Source organism: Channa argus, chromosome 22, assembly GCF_033026475.1.
Source record: "Channa argus isolate prfri chromosome 22, Channa argus male v1.0, whole genome shotgun sequence".
Lineage (NCBI taxonomy): Eukaryota > Metazoa > Chordata > Actinopteri > Anabantiformes > Channidae > Channa > Channa argus.
In genome coordinates, this window is record NC_090218.1 from 11,515,941 (window position 1) to 11,535,043 (window position 19,103).

Here is a 19,103-nt window from a genome sequence, read left to right on the forward strand (position 1 = left end):
GATGATTTTTGTTTGTTTTGGAACATTTGTACTAGCTCAATGCACATTAAATATTATGCTGATAACATTTCATCATACTCTTTTCGGTAAATTCCATGTCACTTTTACTCATCATGTCGGCAGGATCAAGTTTAGTAGAGTTTAAAATACTTTTTACACCTACACTTGTAGACCGAGTTTTAAATTGCTACTTCCAACCAGTCATTTTCCTTAAATTCAGCTGAAAACTTGTTCAAAAAAATTTGAATAATGCTCTGTAAAATAGGTCAGCGTATATTTTTGTGAAGGTACAATTGATTAACCAAAGACCAAAATGTAAAAAAATAAAAATAAACCAGTGAAAAATTTCTCGGAGCCAAACCAACGTCCACTAACCAAGGTAGCTGCACAATGAGACGTTCACAGGTCATATTAAAGGGTCTGGTCATAACTACCATGTGCTGGGTGTTTTCTTCACAGCCCGTAGAAAAACAACCTAGTTACCTAAAACAACTTGACAACTACAACTTATAACACTATACTAAATCCAATGCATGAGACAGAATATATTTTTAGGGATATTATCTCAGAGAGTTAGAATTGTGAAGGAGATGTCAGCCTGACACTTTCAAGGCAGCATATAGAGACATTGGCCGACAGTCCGCGAAAGCAGCGCGATTGACGCGTGAAACGACGTAAACACGTTGAAATCATGTGGTGGCGTGAAAAGACACAAATATGGCGCCGCGAAAGTCAGCAAAAGTCTGCCGTGAGTGTTTTTAAACTCAATACTGTTCGCTGAGTTGTAGAGTTCGGTCGCTATTGAACAGATAAATAAAGGAGAAGCCGGCGTTATGCTAACTTTAAGGCTAATTCAACCGAAATGCTGAGATAGTAGCTTCATTTGCCGTTTCAAACGTCTCGCGCTCGTTTTGTTTATTAATCAAGCGATGTTTTTGCGCTGTTTAAGCTAACGTGAACGTTACCTCAGGAAGAAGATGTCTCTAAATATGTGTGGTCTGATTTAATTCTGTGATTTTTCTTCTCTGCTTCGGTTTATTTTGTGCCTCTAATACCACTCGTTTTCACTTTACCCACAGGTTAGTTTGTTTGGCGTCCACGGTGGTGCCGCGACGGTCGATGAGAGGAAGAAGAGGACAGGCGTCATCATCAGGTAAATCAGGTAGCTGTTGCTGGGAGCAGACGAGGCCTGTGCTTTGTCCGTATTGATCCCTTCTCTTTGCCTTCCACCCACGCCGTCCTGGGCTACCTGCCCTCCCGTCAGGGAACAAACCTGAGCATTTAACAAATAAAGAATATTTAGCAACATCCTGTTCATAACTGCTAATTACTTCGCCGTTAGAAGCCCCCCCAAAAATACCCATACTTTAAATTAAAAGGTGGCTAGTCCTTAGTTTTTGTTATTTGAGCTCCTCCATCATCCTTACTTTTTACAAATATTTTACTAACGAATGTACAGGGCAGAGTTGCAGTGTGTCACCAGATGATCAGTGTATAAGTAAAGCCAATACTAAGAGGGTGAAACTGGAGTGATCTGAGAAGTGTAGCTCTGCTGAGCTACTCTAAAGATGATTCCCAGATTATTGTCCCTACACTTTAAAAAGGATTAATACGCTCATGTTAAATAGGCTATTGTCCATTTTAAATAAACAGGGAGTTTACTTTAGGCCCAACTACTCTTCTTTAATATGAAATATTTGTCTTAATGTACCTCAAACCTCTTTATTATGTAGTTTTTAAACATGACACTTGACTGTTGCTTGTGTCTCTGCTGGTGACAGTTTATCAGAAGAAAGCCAGGATGGCTCAGAGGAAGCACCAGAGGGATGAAGACAGACAAGACGATGGAGCTGTTGACGACAGAGATGATGAGGTAAACAAATATCAGACCGGCTCTCACTGGAATAAGAGGACTTCGACAAGACCACTTTGCTGAGTTGCTGTATGTGGAGACTGTTTAATTTAGTAGAGTTTGTAAAATGTGTGTGTTGATCTGGTACAAGGGGCAAATGGACCACGAAACAGTTTTTTGTTCTTCCAGGATGAGTTTTCGTCTTCACTTCTGCCAGCTCAATCAGCAAGAAACAAACGCAGCAGAGAGAGGAAAAACAAATCAAAACCCAATGGTAATTAACATGACTTTGAATTTGTTTACTTTGTATTCAGGCAAATAGTTCTTTGTAATAAAAACAGTAATTTTGAGAAGGAATTGAGTAATTTAACTGGGTAGATGAATTAAAGTTAAATATATGATGTTTTACTTTGTTTACTGACATTACATGACTGTAGAGGGGGGGGTGGGCTTGTGCTTCAGTGGCATAGCATTGGATTGGGATGCAGAAGGCAGCGGGTTCAACTCTAACCTAAAATCTAACTAGGTGCAGCCCTTCCCCCCCATCAACGGTCCTGAGCCCAGATAAAATTGGAGGGTTGCGGGTGAAAGGGCATCTGGCGTAAAAGCTAATTCCAAATCAACATGCAGGATTTGCTGCCCTTTCCTAAAAAAAAAAAAAAAAGGGAAAAGCCAACAGCTTTTGATCTTTGACTGACATCACATGACTATGGTTTTTAGAGATGACTGAGGAAGAAATGATGGACCTGGCTCTACGTCTGAGTAAACAGGAAGCCAGTATCACTGCCTCCAAACAGCAGCAAGAGGATGAGGCCATGCTGAAAGCCGTTCAGGAGAGTGTGAGTACAAAGAGTACATGTCAGGGACACCTAGCTTAATCTGGGATGCAATAGATCCTTCATGGAGATGCATAGTAACTCATACATAAAATAAACCATGTCATGAGTACTTTATGGTCATTTTGGTGTTTGCACTGCTTGGCAGATATCGTGGCCCAGGGTAGCCCACATCTATTCAAAAGTGTATTTATTATTTTCAACCCCAATCCCAAAAAAGTCGGGTAGATGCGTACAACGTAAATAAACAGTATGTAATGATTTGCAACCTGTATTTTATTCACAATGGAACATGAATCTGTCAGATGGTAGAACTGATCATTTTTAACATTTCACTGAAAATATCAACTCTTTTTGAATTCGGTGGCAGCAACACATCCCAAACGTTTGAGCGGGACGTTGTTTAACATTGTGTATCATCACCTCTTCATTTTACAACGGTCTGAGAAGTGAGGAGGCCACTTGGTTAAGAGAGGAATGTTGCCCCATTCTTGTCTGATGCTGGATTCTAGCTGATCAACAGTCCTGCCATATTTGTTTGCTTTATTATGCGCCAAATATTTTCCATTGGGGAAATGTCTGGACTACAGGCACCCAGACTCTTCATCCATCACAACAGCATGGCTCTATGTGTGGTTTAGCATTGTCTTGTTGAAATATTCAAGTCTTCCCTGAAGGCGAAGTTGTCGGGGTGTGAACTTATGTTGCTCTAAAACCTCTGTGTCCTATGAAGCTGCCCAGCCCATAGGCACTAATCACCCCCCATACCATCAGAGATGCAGGCTTTTGAACTGTCCACTGATAACAAGCTGGATGCTCCTCTTCTTTAGTCCACAGGACACAGCATCCATGGTTTCCAAAAAGAAGACCACAGAGTCTTACTAGCCTCCAGAGACCACCTCCAAATAGTTCTCATGGTCAGTTTGCTGGATAAAGATTTCGGAGCTTAGCATTAACGGTGTTGATGACGTCACACAGTACATCGGGAGAGGTTGACAGTGGCATGTAAACAGCAATAACCGTGGCATATGTAAAGTCTATCTGCAGATAATATGAACAAGCAGTTCAGTGTTTGAGCTACAAAGACGCTTCTTGACAGAAATGTCCTGGATGATGCCATCTGTTGTTCACAAGCACCGTAATCACTGTAATTCTTCTTAGCGCTCCGTCTGCAGTCTCTGTTGGCCCATACAGTGTGGAAACTTGGTCCGGAATATGACCCTGCAGCCACATCTCCGTAAAACACATCATGCTGCACTCCCGATATTCCCACTGGGCCGTAATCTGCGCACTAAGCTCGTGTATTTTATTTGCCTGGTTACTCACATTCACCTCAGCAGAAGAAAGGAAGGGTTTAAACTTATTCTCTTTAGTCTTGCGTTTGAGTTCAGCTCTGCAGCTCCGCCTTCTCCTTAACAACGTGGGGATCTGGGGCCTCGCTCCCAGCGTTGTGGGTCGGGAGACCGCAATCAGCTGAACCTGCAGGTAAACAGTGCGCCCGCTCCCACTCCAGCTGACTCAGCTTCCCGGCACAGAAGGTTTAAAAAAACATACATATGTATACAGCTGCTACAGCTGCTGGAACTGGCGGCCAAAGGAAGCTGCGCCAGGTCAGATATGTACTCAAGAGTCGCATAAATGGCACTGGAGGAATAATTAATAATTTAATTTTTTTTCCCAAAATCAGCAGTTATTCTTCATTTCACACAAACCCACAAGTTTGTTCTTCATCAGAGCAATGACATTGGCTTTATTTTCTATTCTCTTGTAGATGAGCAGCCAGACACAACTATTCCCACCTTCTCAAAGTCTGCTCACTGATGCCGAAGCATCTCTCAGACTCTGCTCTCGGCGTAAACTCCTGTATTCAAATGGAAAGAAGACGTGTGACAACGAACAAGGAGGATTAAAAGTGGACTTTCCACCAAATACTGACCTGAAACAAGGTGAGTCATTGAAGTAATAGAATCTGCACAAAAATAGCAGGCAGGAAAAAATGCTTATCAAAAGGAAAATGAATCATTTGGAAATGTGTTATGTTGTATTCTCAGAATCTAAAGAAAGTGGAGATGAAATGAATACCAGGAATAAAAAGCGGAAAAGGAAAGAAGAAAGTCCTTTGCCAGAAATGCCAGACTTGTCACAGACGCAGAAAATCTACTCTCAGACTTCACCCTGCAGCTCAGAGTCTCTCTCAGTGCCTCTGGACTCTCCTAAGGTTCAATACTTATCTTCCCTTCTCAGCTTTCAGGGTTTCAGCTCTTGATTTGGGTTTTTTTGTTTGTTTGGTTTTGGTCATGGATCGATTTTCTTTAGGCAAATATTGCAGAGTTACAGATGATTACAATTATTCTAAAGCAAAATTTTCTACTTTTTATTAATGTTTCTGGTATTGCTGTTTGCATTTTCTCCCCACAAATTAAAGAGTCAAAATAATCGAAATGTTCAAACAAACTTGCTACACAAAGACTAACTGGCCAAAATGTCCTTTTTATTTCCCATACAAAATATTGATTTATCCATAAAATGCTATATTCCAAAAATCCTTTAATTTCCCCACTAACCTGACATTGTTTTGTCTGACCAACAGTCCAAAGCTGTTCAGTTTGCTGTTATTCATGACAACGTAGAGCCTCAGTTCTTCACTTTGAATAGTTGTCAAGTTTTGTTGGTTGGTTCATGTATATGACCTTGTTGACACACGTATGTCTTCTCTCAACCATAAATCAGAGCTCTGACTTGACAGAGATCGACGACTGTCAGCTTCATAAATCCTCCATCTTCCCCTTGATTGGCCATAGAACAAAGGTTTACATTCCCCGGCTGAGCCAGGAGCTCCTGGAGACCTGCAAAAAAACGGGGTTTGTCTTGTGCTCTCAGGACAGTTGGACGTCCACTCAAAAGTTTATGCCTGCTCAACAAAAGAGCCCAACATTTCCTAAAAGCCCCAGCAGCTTCGCTGCATGTCCAAAAAGTCCTGTGTTCTCGGAGACTGATCAGGGTGATGATGGAGAGACGGAGCTAAATCCAGAGTGTGCTAAAGCTCCAGCATTTGGCAGGAATGCTGAGCATGAGAAATCTCCAAGTGCCTGCAACTCTCATCTCTGTGAAAACACAGGGTCCATGCTGTCTTCTCAGGAGAGTTTAACCTCCTCTATGAGGTCCACAGCCCATCAGCCTAAGAGCCCAGTATTTTCAAAAAGCCCTGTCCTTTTCAAAAACTTCACAGCAGCTTCCAAAAGTCCAGTTTTCTCGGAGACTAAGAAAAGGTACGACTGCTCTACAAGCCCGGTGTTCGGCAGGACAGGACGACAACAGCAGATTGATCCTAATGTGGAAAAGTCATTGGTGGGTTCCTCCACTGAAAAGCTCAGAGGTTCAAACGGTGAATCGAACTCACCCGGAATCGCAGATCAGGTCAGTTAAAATGCCATTATGTAAATAAAATTAAACGTGTAGCATTGAAATTTCTGAATATAGTGTATTAAAACAATATTCAGACAGATGTGCTGTATATATAAAAGCGTCATTACAGATCCTGAGATTCTGAGAATCTTGGATTGATGTACTTTATTCATCCCAACGGGAAAGTCACAAGTGTATTCACTTTCATCAACAAATCATTGTGTTCCTCCAGTAATTAGTTGATACTTTAGTTTCTAAAACCTAAAATAACCAAATATGCAAATCAGTCTTTGAAATGATTGTACTCAAATGTATCCCTTTTTCTATTCATTGAATTTTTTATTTATTTTTTTTTATTCATTGATTTTTATTTTTATTTTGCTTTGCTGCTCTTTCTCAGACCCATAGACTCGTCTTTGTATCTTTTCAAGAGGGTATTTAATTCTTGCAACATCTTCCATTCTCTCTCTCATAGACATGGTCATTTTCTGCTCACTTCTCTGTTGTTTTTGAATGTAGGACGGCAAGACTGATGCCAAGATTAACACGTCATCAAAGTCTGGTACAGTAAAACATTCAACACTCTCTCACGCTGTCTGGTATTGTGTCAGTCTGCAAATATCTGATCTTCACTGACAGTGTGTTCTGGTTTAAGATGATTCTCATATGCTGAATGAGATGTCTAAAGACTTCAAACCAGCTGAGACAGACCTGTCCAGTGTTATGATGCTAGTCTGGTCTGATGAAGAGGACGACGATGTCACGGTCAGATTTCTGTTATTCTTGTTATATTAGAAGATTTGAAATCTTGAATTTGGACAGATCTGATTTCATCGTCCTTGTCTTAGCATGAGTACATTTAATAGTATCCATTAGCTGTGGGTTTGAATCCTTTTGTGGCATTTGTTGAGTCACAATTAGCAGGAATTAAGTGGAAACAAATCATTTCTAGGACTCTAATCTTTGTGTTTGGCAATTTCCTCTCGATTACACTAAAGCTACTAAACCACCTTTTGGCACAGTGAAGAGCAGAATACAAATCGTCAGAATATTTGTCATTTTAAAGCATAATTGTTTTTTTTTTTTTTTTGTTTCCAGCCTGTAGGCTCTCCCAGCCCAGTCTTCCCAGAGGAGAGACCTATTCATCAGAACCATATGACTGCAGGTGCTCCACAGGTGACCGCGCCACACTGCAGGTACAGAAAAGGCTAATGACATCATACAATCGGAGCGTGTTAAATTATACTGAGGCACAGGCCATAATTAATTGTAACTGCTAAGCAGTGGCTGTTATTGAGACTAGTGAAATAATACTGTGACTGGTTTGATGACTGAGCAGGCCAGACTCTCTGAAGTGAGCCAGGCCCAAACCGGAAACTTACCCTGAGCCATATTTAGTTAAATGGGTTATTCTTTGCAGCCCATGATTAGCAGTTAGCTATATACACACCAGGACTCAAAAAGGCAGGGGCAGCTCAAACAAGCCCATCTCCATCCAATCTTCTTCCTGTTGTGCATCCACCTACAGACTTTCCACCACAGAACAAGAGTCTCAGCCAGTAAGCAGCCAGGGAACCGTCAGGAGGCCGTTAGCCCCATTTGGAGAGTCTGCAGGTGGACCGACTGTTCACTACTACTGGGGGGTCCCCTTCTGTCCACAAGGCCTGGACCCAGACAGCTACACACAGGTAAAGAGCTGTTTCATCTGTTGTAGGAATCAAACTATGGCGCAAGCGAAAAGTGTCTTGCAGACTACTCTGCTAAATAATACATCAATTTAACAGTTTATAAAGTTTCATTATAAAGAAACAAGGTATCAAGTGAAAATGCCAGTCAGTTTTTCTGACTTGTATCAGTATGAACAGAGATTGGTTAAACATTTAAAGTGACCTTGTCCAGTAAGGAGGAGCGAAAAAGATCAAAAATATATTGCTCCTACTTGGATTTAGTATGGACAAGCAGAACAGATGGATGGGTACTGGTCTGTGTGGACAGTCACCTACTGTCTTAGTTGAGAGTAAAATTACATTAATCTGGAGACTGAAATCACTGCTTTGGGTTTAGTTTCGTATTTTATTTTTCTATTTTCCATCGAGTGAACTTATTACTACAAACAATAAAAATGCTGCTGCGGTTTTCATCTTTCTATCCATCCTCTGGTCTCTGCCCTCAGGTGATCCTGGCTCAGATGGAGGTGTATGAGAAGAGTCTAAAACAGGCTCAGAGGTGTCTGCTGAGGAAAGCTGAGTGGGGGGAGCCCATCCTCCCGCAGCCAGAGGTACAATAACTGGGCTGTTCCTGGAACAACAAAGCAGGAATCTAGTTAATGTGATGTTAAACTTTATTAAGTCTTTTGAATTATATATTTTTGGTAATTCATTGGATTTGCCAAAAACATGCTTTTGTACATTGAATCTGTTGATATGTATTTTAATGTTACATATATTTAAAAATCAGTTTTTATTTTACATATTTACTTACTTACACTCTTGTAATTTTTGTTTCTCTCAGAAATCCCCTTCACCTGAGTCGCCAGCTGAATCTCCTCACCATCGTGGTCCTCGAAGGTAAAATTGGAACTTCATCAACTCTTAGTTCAGACTAACTACAAATGATTTCACGGTGTAATAGCAAGCTGACGCAGAGCCGAGCACCTGCATCTTAAACCAGTGAATCTCCCCCAGTGGGACCAGTAAAGTTTGATCTTATTCACAGCACTGGAATTACCTCAGTACAGTTAGTTATATCTGAGTTAAAGAGATGAACAAACAGACTTTTTAATATATAAGTATATAAAAAGTCTTTGAACCCCTAAACTAATGACGTCATCAAAACCTAATTAAATAAGGCTACAGGTGTGATTTAGAAGAATGGATCTAAGATTTGAATAGATCTAGAAATGAATTTAGATTGACGACTTCTTCTACAGAGTTGATTTAGTACTGTGGCTAATCTCTCTAAAAGCAAACTAACAAGGCTCCAAGGGCCACAAAACAGATGCTTGCGCATTAATAGTTTAAAGGGCGACTTCAGCAATTTTCATCTTGCTCTCTATGGCTTTAGTTTAAGGTGTAAATGTTCATTCATGCTTGTAAACCTTCCTCTGAATTCCCGAAATACTTCTCTGCTTCTAGCTGAAAAACTTCAGAAGGGTTTTCATCATTAGGAGTTTAGATGATGTCATCTGTGGGAGCTCTGGAAAAGCAGGTTGACCATGATTACAAACACCATAGTGTGAGCAACAAGATGACATCATCTGAACTGAAGGTTCCTTTTAGGTGATGTCATCTGGAGGCTTTTTTTTTTTTCAGCTTTGAAGTAGAGAAATATTTTAATATAGTTAAGTCAAAGGGAAGATTAATGGCATTTATGTACATGAAACTAGAACCAAAACAGGCAAGTTTAAAATCAGTGACTGCTTTCTTTAAGCACCTGTGTTTCCTAAACCTATAAATTAAATGATTAAATTTTAAACCTATTACTCTAGAGATCAGATCAGTAAAGGGTTTGTACTTTTTCTCAATGCTGTATGTACTAATGTTAGGACAGAACAATGCCTTAGTGCAGTAAATGAATGGTGTTATCAGTAGAAGAAGTACACTTATACTGAAAATAGAAACTTTATTATATGGTTTGGAGTTCACTGACTGACTCTGCATGCGTTGGTAATTTTCCACAAACTGATGAAATGTAGACGTCAGTAGATTCTGTATTGTGAATATGTAAATGACTGTTGCCCACTGATTTGACTAAATGAGATTACATGTCCTTTTTCTGGCGTAGTCTCAGACTGAGAGTCAAAAGACCCTGTGAAGCAGCTGATAGCTCTCCTGCTGAGACAGAAGAGGGAGAAGACAAGAATGAGGAGGACGACAAAGAGAAGAATGAGGGACAATATGGTGAAGAAAGACAGGTGGACACTGATGACGGTGATGTTTGTCCAGGTACTGAAGCATCTCACTTTTTAATGTTTGTTATCCTTAATTACTTTTGCGTCTGCAAGACACACGACATATAAACTAAACATGTAAAGCTTATACTTAGACATTTTCCTCATGAATAATTGTGTTTTTTACACTTTTTCCCTGTTTGGAGATCATCAAATAGTTTACACTGGCCCTTCTCAATTAATCTGCCGAGTGCTAAATCTGTTTCTCTTTTTTTCTTTTTCACCAGAGACCCAGCTAAGTGACAGCGACAGCACGCAGGATCTGACAATGGTCGCAGACAATGGGGCGCAGGTGAGATCATGTGCTGAGTCTCAAAAATGTTACATTTAAAGCCGTAATCAGGAGACCAAGTCATCATGACTATTCTGAAAGGATTTAATTCGTTTTTCTATGTGAGAAGAAAACAGGATGTTAAATTGTGTTGGATTCTGTGTGACTGTCTAGATTACAGTCTGCGAAATCATCAGATGCAGTTTAAAAATAGAACATTTATTAAAATAAGTGTCCTATTACCAGGGACTGACTATGAAAAACGTTTTTACCTGACTTGGATTTCTCCACAGCCTCGGCGTGAAAGTCGAGAGCTTCCTGGGATCGAGACGATTCTCCGAGGTGACTCTCCAGCTGTGGACCAGCAGCGGTTGAAGGAGAGAATGGAGGTGGACTGTAAGGCTACACGCTTAACACATACAACAGAAAGCTGTGTATTTTACTTGAAAGCTTGTCTGTAATCATTGTTTATGAAAAGCTGTGAGACATGAAGGTGCAAGTCAACAGAAAATACAATAAAAGAAACTGTGTACGTGACTTTTTTTTCAGCCCAAATGGATGGGAAGGCAAAGGGGAGCAATCTTGTGAGAACATGTGAAACAGTAGAGAATGGGAGGGATCGAGATGTGGAGGAGGTCAAGGATCAGGGGCTTCAAAGGTGGGAATCTCCTGAACTGGAACCAGCTGTCGTCCCTCAGAGTCCTGAATCTACCTTGGACTGTCCCATCTGTCAGCGCCCCTTCCCTGTGACGGAGATCGAGATTCACGCAGCCTACTGTGATGGAGAGGTGGCAGTCGTAGACGAGAGGAGACCTAAATTCGACAGCTTCCAAAGTGAGCGAAACGGTTTGTTTTCTTTAATAGAATCCCGTTTTCTACTAATTACCTTAAGAGTCTATGGATCACATGCATACTATCATGTAAGACTTGCATTTCAGATGTTTACATATATTTTACTATATGTAATGTTTGTGTGATGATACTGTCCACTCTACTGCAGCATGGGATGAAATGTAAACTAGAACCTGTTATTTCTGTATTTGAATTAGTTTAACCAACAGATGTCAGTTATGTTGTGGTTTTAAAATTGGGCCTTTTTCGCCACACAGCGTCTTTAAAGCCACAGAGGAAGAGAACAAGGCGAGCAGCAGCAGCTGATGAAGAGACGAACACAAACTCTGACACTGGCAGGTGAGAAAATCACCTGTTGTATTTAAAAAGAACAGCTTCATGTTTCCAAGCATTTTTCAGATCAATTTTTATTTTCCACAGGAACCAAGAGAAATGTTATGTGTGTCAGAAAGCTGTTCCTCTGAGGGATTACAACAGTCACACAGAGCACTGTATCCAACAACAGCTATCGAAGACTGATGCAGTAAGCCGTACTTTTTACTGACTAATACACTGATAACATTACACAGCAAAGTTTAAACCTTCATACAACATGATGTCGGACATAATGTGGTCATCAGTTACTTTTCAACTAAAGTATACTTCTCTAGGTAATTCCACAATAAGTTTTTCTTTTTCACATTATAATGATCTGTTATTGTGTGTGTGTGTGTGTGTGTGTAATTTTATTTATTTTTTTACTTTTTGGATGATGTTTTCTTGTACAATATTTTGACACATTATATATTTCTTCCAATTTACAGAAAGGAAACCTGCTGTCCGCTCTAGAGCAAACAGAATGCAGGGATTCAGGTAAAAACCACAACAGCTTTTAAAGTATAACACAACTGAGAGTCATGCTACCAGCTCTGAAGCTGTCACATACCAAGCCGACATCAAAGAACTAAAGCCAATAAAGACCAAATGCTGTGTCAGCTCACGTGGTCTTTGTCTGAGCCAACAAGTGGCTGACTTGCATGTAGCCCCTGCAAATTCTGCCACAAAAAGAAACGTTAGGCCTTGAACCACATACGTACAAAGCGACACATCCTTCCTGATTAGTCCTACATTTTTGGCTTAGTGTGTCACAGCCCTGAGAAAACTTTGAGCTAAATATTAATAACACATGAGTGTTATGTTGAAACTGGCTAATTAACACTGACGTACAGGTGAAGCTGCTGGATATGCTGTTACTTTAGTTGGTTTTTAGTCTCAAACTAAAATAAAATATCTTATTTAAAACATTTAAAATACATGCAGTTGGTTCAGTCATGCTGTGACAATTCTCTACCTCTAGGTGGTGCTAAAGGGAAAGTGAGGAACATCATGACAGTTGGATTTGTGATGTAGGGAACATGAATGTCTGTGCAACATAAAAGGCAGCTCTCTATCAACATCATTTCTGACAGAGGTGTAATTAAAGTTTTTCAGTCCCTATAATGTTGGGGCAGGAGGACCAGTACTGCACTTCAGGTCCTAAAATGGTCTGTGATCTTTCTGTAGTCTTTGTAGTTTTTCTGCACAACAGAAACTTAAGAATGATGTACTATAAGGGGTTTGTAGTCCCCCAGATTAGTTCCTTCCATTTTATTTTCCTCCAAAGGCACAAGCAGAAAGATCCGGATCTGAAACGATGATTTCACCCCAGCCAATAATTTTAAAGGAGCTCAAGGTTTTTTAAAGGGTACAATCATATGTAAGGCCATCGTGTGTAGGTAGTTGTTACAGCTACTAGCAACTATTGGTTGATTAATTAACAGTGAGAATTCATCGTGATGGGTGGATTGATTGAATAATTCTCTAGCCTAAAACCCTGAAGATACTGTTTCACCAAGGACACATGAACATAACAAGGAGGAACTGGGAGTCAAACTACTGACCCTGTGGTCCATTGACGATGAGCTACAGTCGACATTTTCACTAGCATCATCGTCCAATTTGAGACTTTTAGACACCTGGCTGACATTACAAGATAATCAAATAACTTTTACTGATTTTTTTTTTTTTTTTTTTTTTACTCTCATCATGAGAAACAGTTGTGATCTTTGATCAGCAGGGTCACAGTCACAGTCAGACATGTTATAGCCGTCTCAGAACAAAAAAGTATCAGCAGTAGAATCCAGAACACTCACATTTTAGTTGATTCATATCTGTTGTTCTGTGTTTACAGAGGCTGGGCCGTCCAAACTCCAGCCAGGGTGAGTACACTTATAAACATAATTTATTACTTTAATATTTGTTTCCTTTTTGTAAACAAATTGTAACATTGTAAACGAGGATCTCCCACAGTGGTGGTGTGAAACATACAGTAAGCTCTAAAATGCTGTACCCTGTAAACTGCTGACTGAAAGGGAAAACTGAAAGTAAAAATTTTCAGACAAGTATTTCTTCATAAACCATTGCTTTTACATATGTATTGAAGTAAAAAGTGACTGCATTTCCTGTAAAATCTAGTTGTGAGGTGGAAACACTTCAGTGGTTTGTACAGCCCCAATTCTAAAAGTTGCTGGAGTTCAGGAGACGAACGTTGTCCTGTTTTTGTCTGATGCTGGATTCTAGTTGCTCAATAGTTCTGGGCCTTTGTTGCCAGATTTTTCACTTACTGATGCACCAAATATTTTCCATTAGGGAAAATGTGTTCAGCACCTGGACTCTTCTGCTGCAAAGCCTTGCTGTTGTGATGGATGCAGTCTGGGGTTTATCAGTGTCCTGCTGAAATATGCACGGCCTCCCCTGAAAGAGATGCTGTCTGGATGAGGCATATGTTGCTCTAAAACTTCTATTAGGGTTCCTATGGGTGCTCGAAATCCTTTAAAATGCTTGAATTTTAATGTTTTCAAGGCCTGAAATGTGCTTGAATTTTGGATAAGGCCCTTGAAAATGCTTGAAACTGTAACTTGTATGTCTTACAATAAATAGCAGTGTGGCTGAGTAGTTGGTTTGCTTAGTACGTGGAGAGTCTAATCTGAAACGGTTTCACTGAGTCTGCGGGTAAGTGATCGATGAGACCGCTTGAATTTTTAGCCCTGCCCCGCCCCCAATGTCAGTTATGACCTGCTCATTTATGAAATATTCAGTGAACTTACCCAACGTTACCAACCTTACACTTACTGTCAAGTAACTTTCTGCAACTGCAAAGTCAAGCAACGGTTATATCTGACTAGGTGAGTCTGCTCTAGCAAAGTGAGGGGAAAAGGTTTTCACAAGTCTTAATTTGGTTTCTCAAATATGGCCCAAATATTAGGACCATTTCTTAATATGATGCACTTCAGTGAGAGTCAACCACCAGCTATGACCTCAATAATAATGTCCTCCCCGCGTTAATTTGGCACGTGTGCCCTTCCTGCTGCCACCCCCCCATCTGTATCCAGGCTCGGGACTGGCACAAGCGTGGCCCTTGGTGGCTGGGTGGCCCACACCTGGCTGGGTGGTATTCGAACGTGCTGCCTTCTGCATCCCAACCAATGCTGTCACTGAGCCACCAGGTTCCCCTCACACATGGTAGAATTTTCAACAAAAAAACTGAGATCACATCCTAATTCATGGCAAAATTGCACAATGGTCAGAATGTTATGAAAGGTGTGATGCAACTTTTTGCTTTACTTGGCACAAGTTTATGTTGATTTGACAAAAAAGAGCATTAAGTTTTGCTTTGATTTGCACAATATAAAGACAAATTTCCCGACTTTTTCATTTTCAGTAACACATTTATTGAAAATTTATTAAGTGGGTGTTTATTTTTTATTTCTTCTATTATGAAAGTTATTTTGGTTGTTTATAGCATAATGCCATTTTTTTAAAATATGATTTTAAAGCTGATGGGCATTTTCAGTATTTATCCATTTCTGAAAATATCTAATTTACCACAGCTGTAAATTGCTGAAAGTGCTTAAATTGGACTTTTTAAAACGTGTATGAACCCTGTATGTAAGGAAGTATTCAAATGCTTTGACATTTTCCACCTTTTGTCACGACTTGAGACTGGGGAGGAGGTTCACCTTCCAGCAGGACGATGACCCTAAACATACAGCCAGAGCTACAATGGAAGGTCTTCATGTGTTAGAATGACCCAATCAAAGTCCAGATCCAAAACCAAATTGAGAATCTGTAGCAAGACTTGAAAATTGCTGTTCAGATGCTCTGCATCTAATCTGTGTGCCACACTTTTCATATATCTGTCAAAATTCTAAACATTTATCATTTTCCTTTAACTTCACAATTATCTACCACTTTGTGTTAGTCTAACCCACAAAAAGTCAATAAAATACATTTGTTGGTGGTTTTAATGTGACAAAATGTGGAACATTTCAACTTATATAAATACTTTTTGAAGGCACTGTACTTTTCAGCATCGATGGAGCCTTTCCAGATGTGTAAGCTGCCCACGCTATAGGCACTAATGCCCCCCCCCCAGGCCATCATAGATGCAGGCTTTTGAACTGGTGACCACCTGGATGGTCTCTCTCCTCTGTAGCCACACAGCATGGTTTCCAAAACAGATTTCAATTTTTGACTCCTCTGACCACAGAACAGTTTTCCATTTTGCCTCGGACCATTTTAAATTAGCTTCGGCCCAGAGAACATGGCTGTTGTTTGCTGTGCAGTCATCAAATGTACGTTAAATCTGTATCATGCAAAGAAGAAGCAATATGCAAACTGTTGACAGTGATTTCTGGAAGTGTTCCTGAACTTATGCAGCAATGTCCAGTAGAGAGTCAGGCCTGTTTTTAATGCAGTGCTGCCTGAGGACTCAAAGATAACACACATGCAGATTTGATTCCTTTGGCCTTGTCCATTGCGCACAGAGATTCCTCCTCATTCAATCTTCTAAGACAATTTTATGTTGAACATTTTTCTGAAATAGTTCCACAATTTTTTATTTATTTGTTTTTGTGCAGATTGGTAAAGGTCTTTTTTGGAAATGGGGTTGTACAGTATTGTATTTAAGTAAGTTTTCATATTGTTGTTCGTTCACCTATAGAGATGTCATTGATCTGCGGGATGACGATGACGAGGATGAAGGAGATACCGGCGTCTCAGTGTTCAGGATCAGTAACTCTCCCATCAGATCCTTTACTCCGATCTCGGAGGCCACCGACTGCCTTATCGACTTCAAAAAGCAGCAGCGAGCCAAGAAGCCGAGCAGAAGACGACGATGAGACAGATGTTACTGACTGAAAATACTGGAACACCACAGCCTTAAATAAAAAATCAGGTTGGATGTGACATTAAGAGTTAAAGAGGGTTAACAGCTTCTTCCTGATGTCAAAATCTGAATGTTCCCGCAGGCAAACAAACACAGATTTGAGCTTCTAACAGTACAAAATCTTACATCAGAAGAAACCTCAACTTTTTATGCCACTAAATCTTTTTACACTTATGTTCTACTGAAGGTGTTTCACACTACCTCTTCCTGGCTTGAAAGGTTTTCTTTTGTTACTGTAGCTTTGGTTCGATGTCTAACAGTTATTTGGCGGCTCTGAGTGGAGTCGCAGAAGTAATTTAACGTTCCTGTCAGCTTGAAAGATGAAAAGTTACTGTGTTGGTCGCTCACCAAAAACAGCTGTTGAAAGATTTTCGCAGCCTCCTTTTAATTTACTCTTTTGACCTAATGCTCCCTAAACTTTTCCTTCGGTCTTGTGCCCCCAGCAACTCAAAACACTTCAGGTCTTGACTGTAAAACTAATGACTGAGTGCATCCTCATCGCTGCTTTGAGAAGAAAAGCATAACTTCAGTAGCTCAACAATCCTCATACAGTCACTAAAAACAACAATAATTTGCCTCAACTTATGTTTGGCGTTGGCCAGTTTGAACACTGGATGAGTTTATCTGGCTGCACGTTGACCTCTGGATTGTCCCAAAATGATTAAAAACACATCAGCCAGACACTCTGCTCTAATGCATTACAGGTTTCTTCACTTTGCAAACGCTTGGTTGCTCTGACAGCACCTCTCCATGGTGGTGGAATATATTTCTACTAAAATGTTTTTTTGTTTGGGGGGAGCTTTAACATTTGTTGGTACATAAATTAAAGTAAAATAAATTGTCCAACTCAGGTGCCAACTTGAACCGCTCCTCGAGCTCACTGTTGTGTTTGAGGTGGCCAGTGCATTTAAAGCCTCGACACTCAGTGGAGCAAAAGCACGTTTCTTAACAGCACCGTCTGAACGTAGCACACAATCAAAAGCCTTAGCAAGTTGTGGGGATTTTGTTTTGTTTGTGATGATCAAATTTTGCACTACATCATCTCAAACATCTTGTCTTTGTCCTGTGTATCCACTGAGTTTGCTTTCTGACCTTGACATGTTTTTATTGTGGACCATTTTTAGCAGACTCTGAACCAAAATACAGCAAGAAGATGTCTTAACAGTATACTGTTAGTTGTGTGCGTTTTCTTTCTTTATGACCTTAAACTGTATTAGAAACTTAAACTAAAAAGCTCAACTGCAATAAATACATATGTCTCAATGATGGAAGAGGAAGTTGATCTTAAAGATATTTGTCAGATAATAAACGCAACAAAATCTTCTCCACAAACAAGCCTGCTATCTACATCACCAGTCATCCTGTAAGAAGTGAACAATAAATGGACCTATTTAATGCCACAAGTTCAATTTATATGGTTAATATTATTAAAAAATCTTTTCATATGTTTTCAAATGGGGTTAATTTTAAGGGTTTGTGTATTTATTTTTCTCCATAACATATAACCTTTGTTTTATGTTGGACATTGTGCATATTTCCAGCTTTTAACTAATTTCTGTTGTACTACAGCTCTATACTGTATTGGATTAAACACATTTTCATAAATATTGTTTATTTTATAGAAGAAACTTCAGTTCTGTCCTCATCATTTGACTTTAATGTGGTTTTACAGTCTCGTTTCAAACTGCTGGCCTAGTGTTTGCGTTTCCTGTGGGACTTTGAGGCAATGCAATAATGAGCAGGGTGTCTTTTGTAAGATTCTGTCACAAGATTCGCTTTTATAAAGAGGAAAAAAAAAAAACTTAAGTCAGGTTCAAGTGAGGGGAAACGCAATTTGTCCAGTATGGAGTTAAAACTGAGCAATAGATTTGTAACATTTCTGAATTTGTGTCTGTCTTGTGTCACTTTGTGGTCATTCTATGTCTCTGTGGTCCTTTTGCGTAAATATCCCACAAACATGGACACACAGCCTCCTTCAGCTGTTCCCTTCCAGGGGTCATCACAGTGAATCATGTGTCTCCATCTAACCCTGTCCTCTGCATCCTCTTCCCTCACACCAACTCACTTCATCCATAAATCTCCTTTGTTATAACTTCCAACTACATTATTTAAAATTATAATGTGTTAGGGAAATTTTGTAAATGTCATTTGCTTATCCAGGACCTTTGCACAGAGAGAGACTGGTAGTAACAGTAACTCCATTTTATTGAGGCTTGTTGAAAAAGAGGAACTGAGTGAAGAGCACAACATGACTATTAAACACTAAATTTACTGTGTGATCTGTTGCAGTAAGCTATGAGAAATGGCTTCAGTGTTTTTTACAATGTGTGTGAAGTTTTGTGATTTGAAAACCCGCTTATGAGGATTTTCTGTATATGAGCAAAAGCACATAGTAAAATAATGGGCCTCAGCCTTTTCCAGTGGATTCAGATATAGGAGCATCACTGACGTTGGGACGTGTCGTCCGGACAATCAGCCTCCCAGTTCATCCTAAACACGTTGGTTGAATTGGGCTGAGGTTTGCAGATCAGTCCGGCATCAAACTGGGAAAATGTAATGTCTTTATGAAGCCAGATTTGTTTGCAGAAGGACATTGTCCTGTTGAAACGGGAAGTGGACAAACACAAACTGTTGACACAGGGATTACAGCTCACTGTTGACTGAAACAACCTGAAACATACAGGTTTTTCATC

At 39.9% G+C, this 19,103-nt stretch overlaps 1 protein-coding gene across 1 annotated transcript; it reads left to right on the top strand.

The window, feature by feature from the left end:
- Positions 1-697: 697 nt before the first annotated feature.
- Positions 698-18,830, top strand: uimc1 (ubiquitin interaction motif containing 1). The gene is made up of 23 exons (XM_067491450.1): positions 698-748; positions 1,080-1,153; positions 1,782-1,873; positions 2,042-2,126; positions 2,573-2,691; positions 4,460-4,634; positions 4,740-4,906; positions 5,419-6,105; positions 6,613-6,655; positions 6,749-6,858; positions 7,192-7,289; positions 7,622-7,781; positions 8,267-8,371; positions 8,605-8,660; positions 9,877-10,037; positions 10,270-10,334; positions 10,607-10,709; positions 10,863-11,159; positions 11,423-11,504; positions 11,586-11,688; positions 11,969-12,017; positions 13,375-13,402; positions 16,186-18,830. The coding sequence occupies exons 2-23, from the start codon at positions 1,120-1,122 to the stop codon at positions 16,361-16,363; spliced, it is 2,997 nt and encodes a 998-aa protein (XP_067347551.1). The 5' UTR covers positions 698-748; positions 1,080-1,119; the 3' UTR covers positions 16,364-18,830.
- Positions 18,831-19,103: the final 273 nt, after the last annotated feature.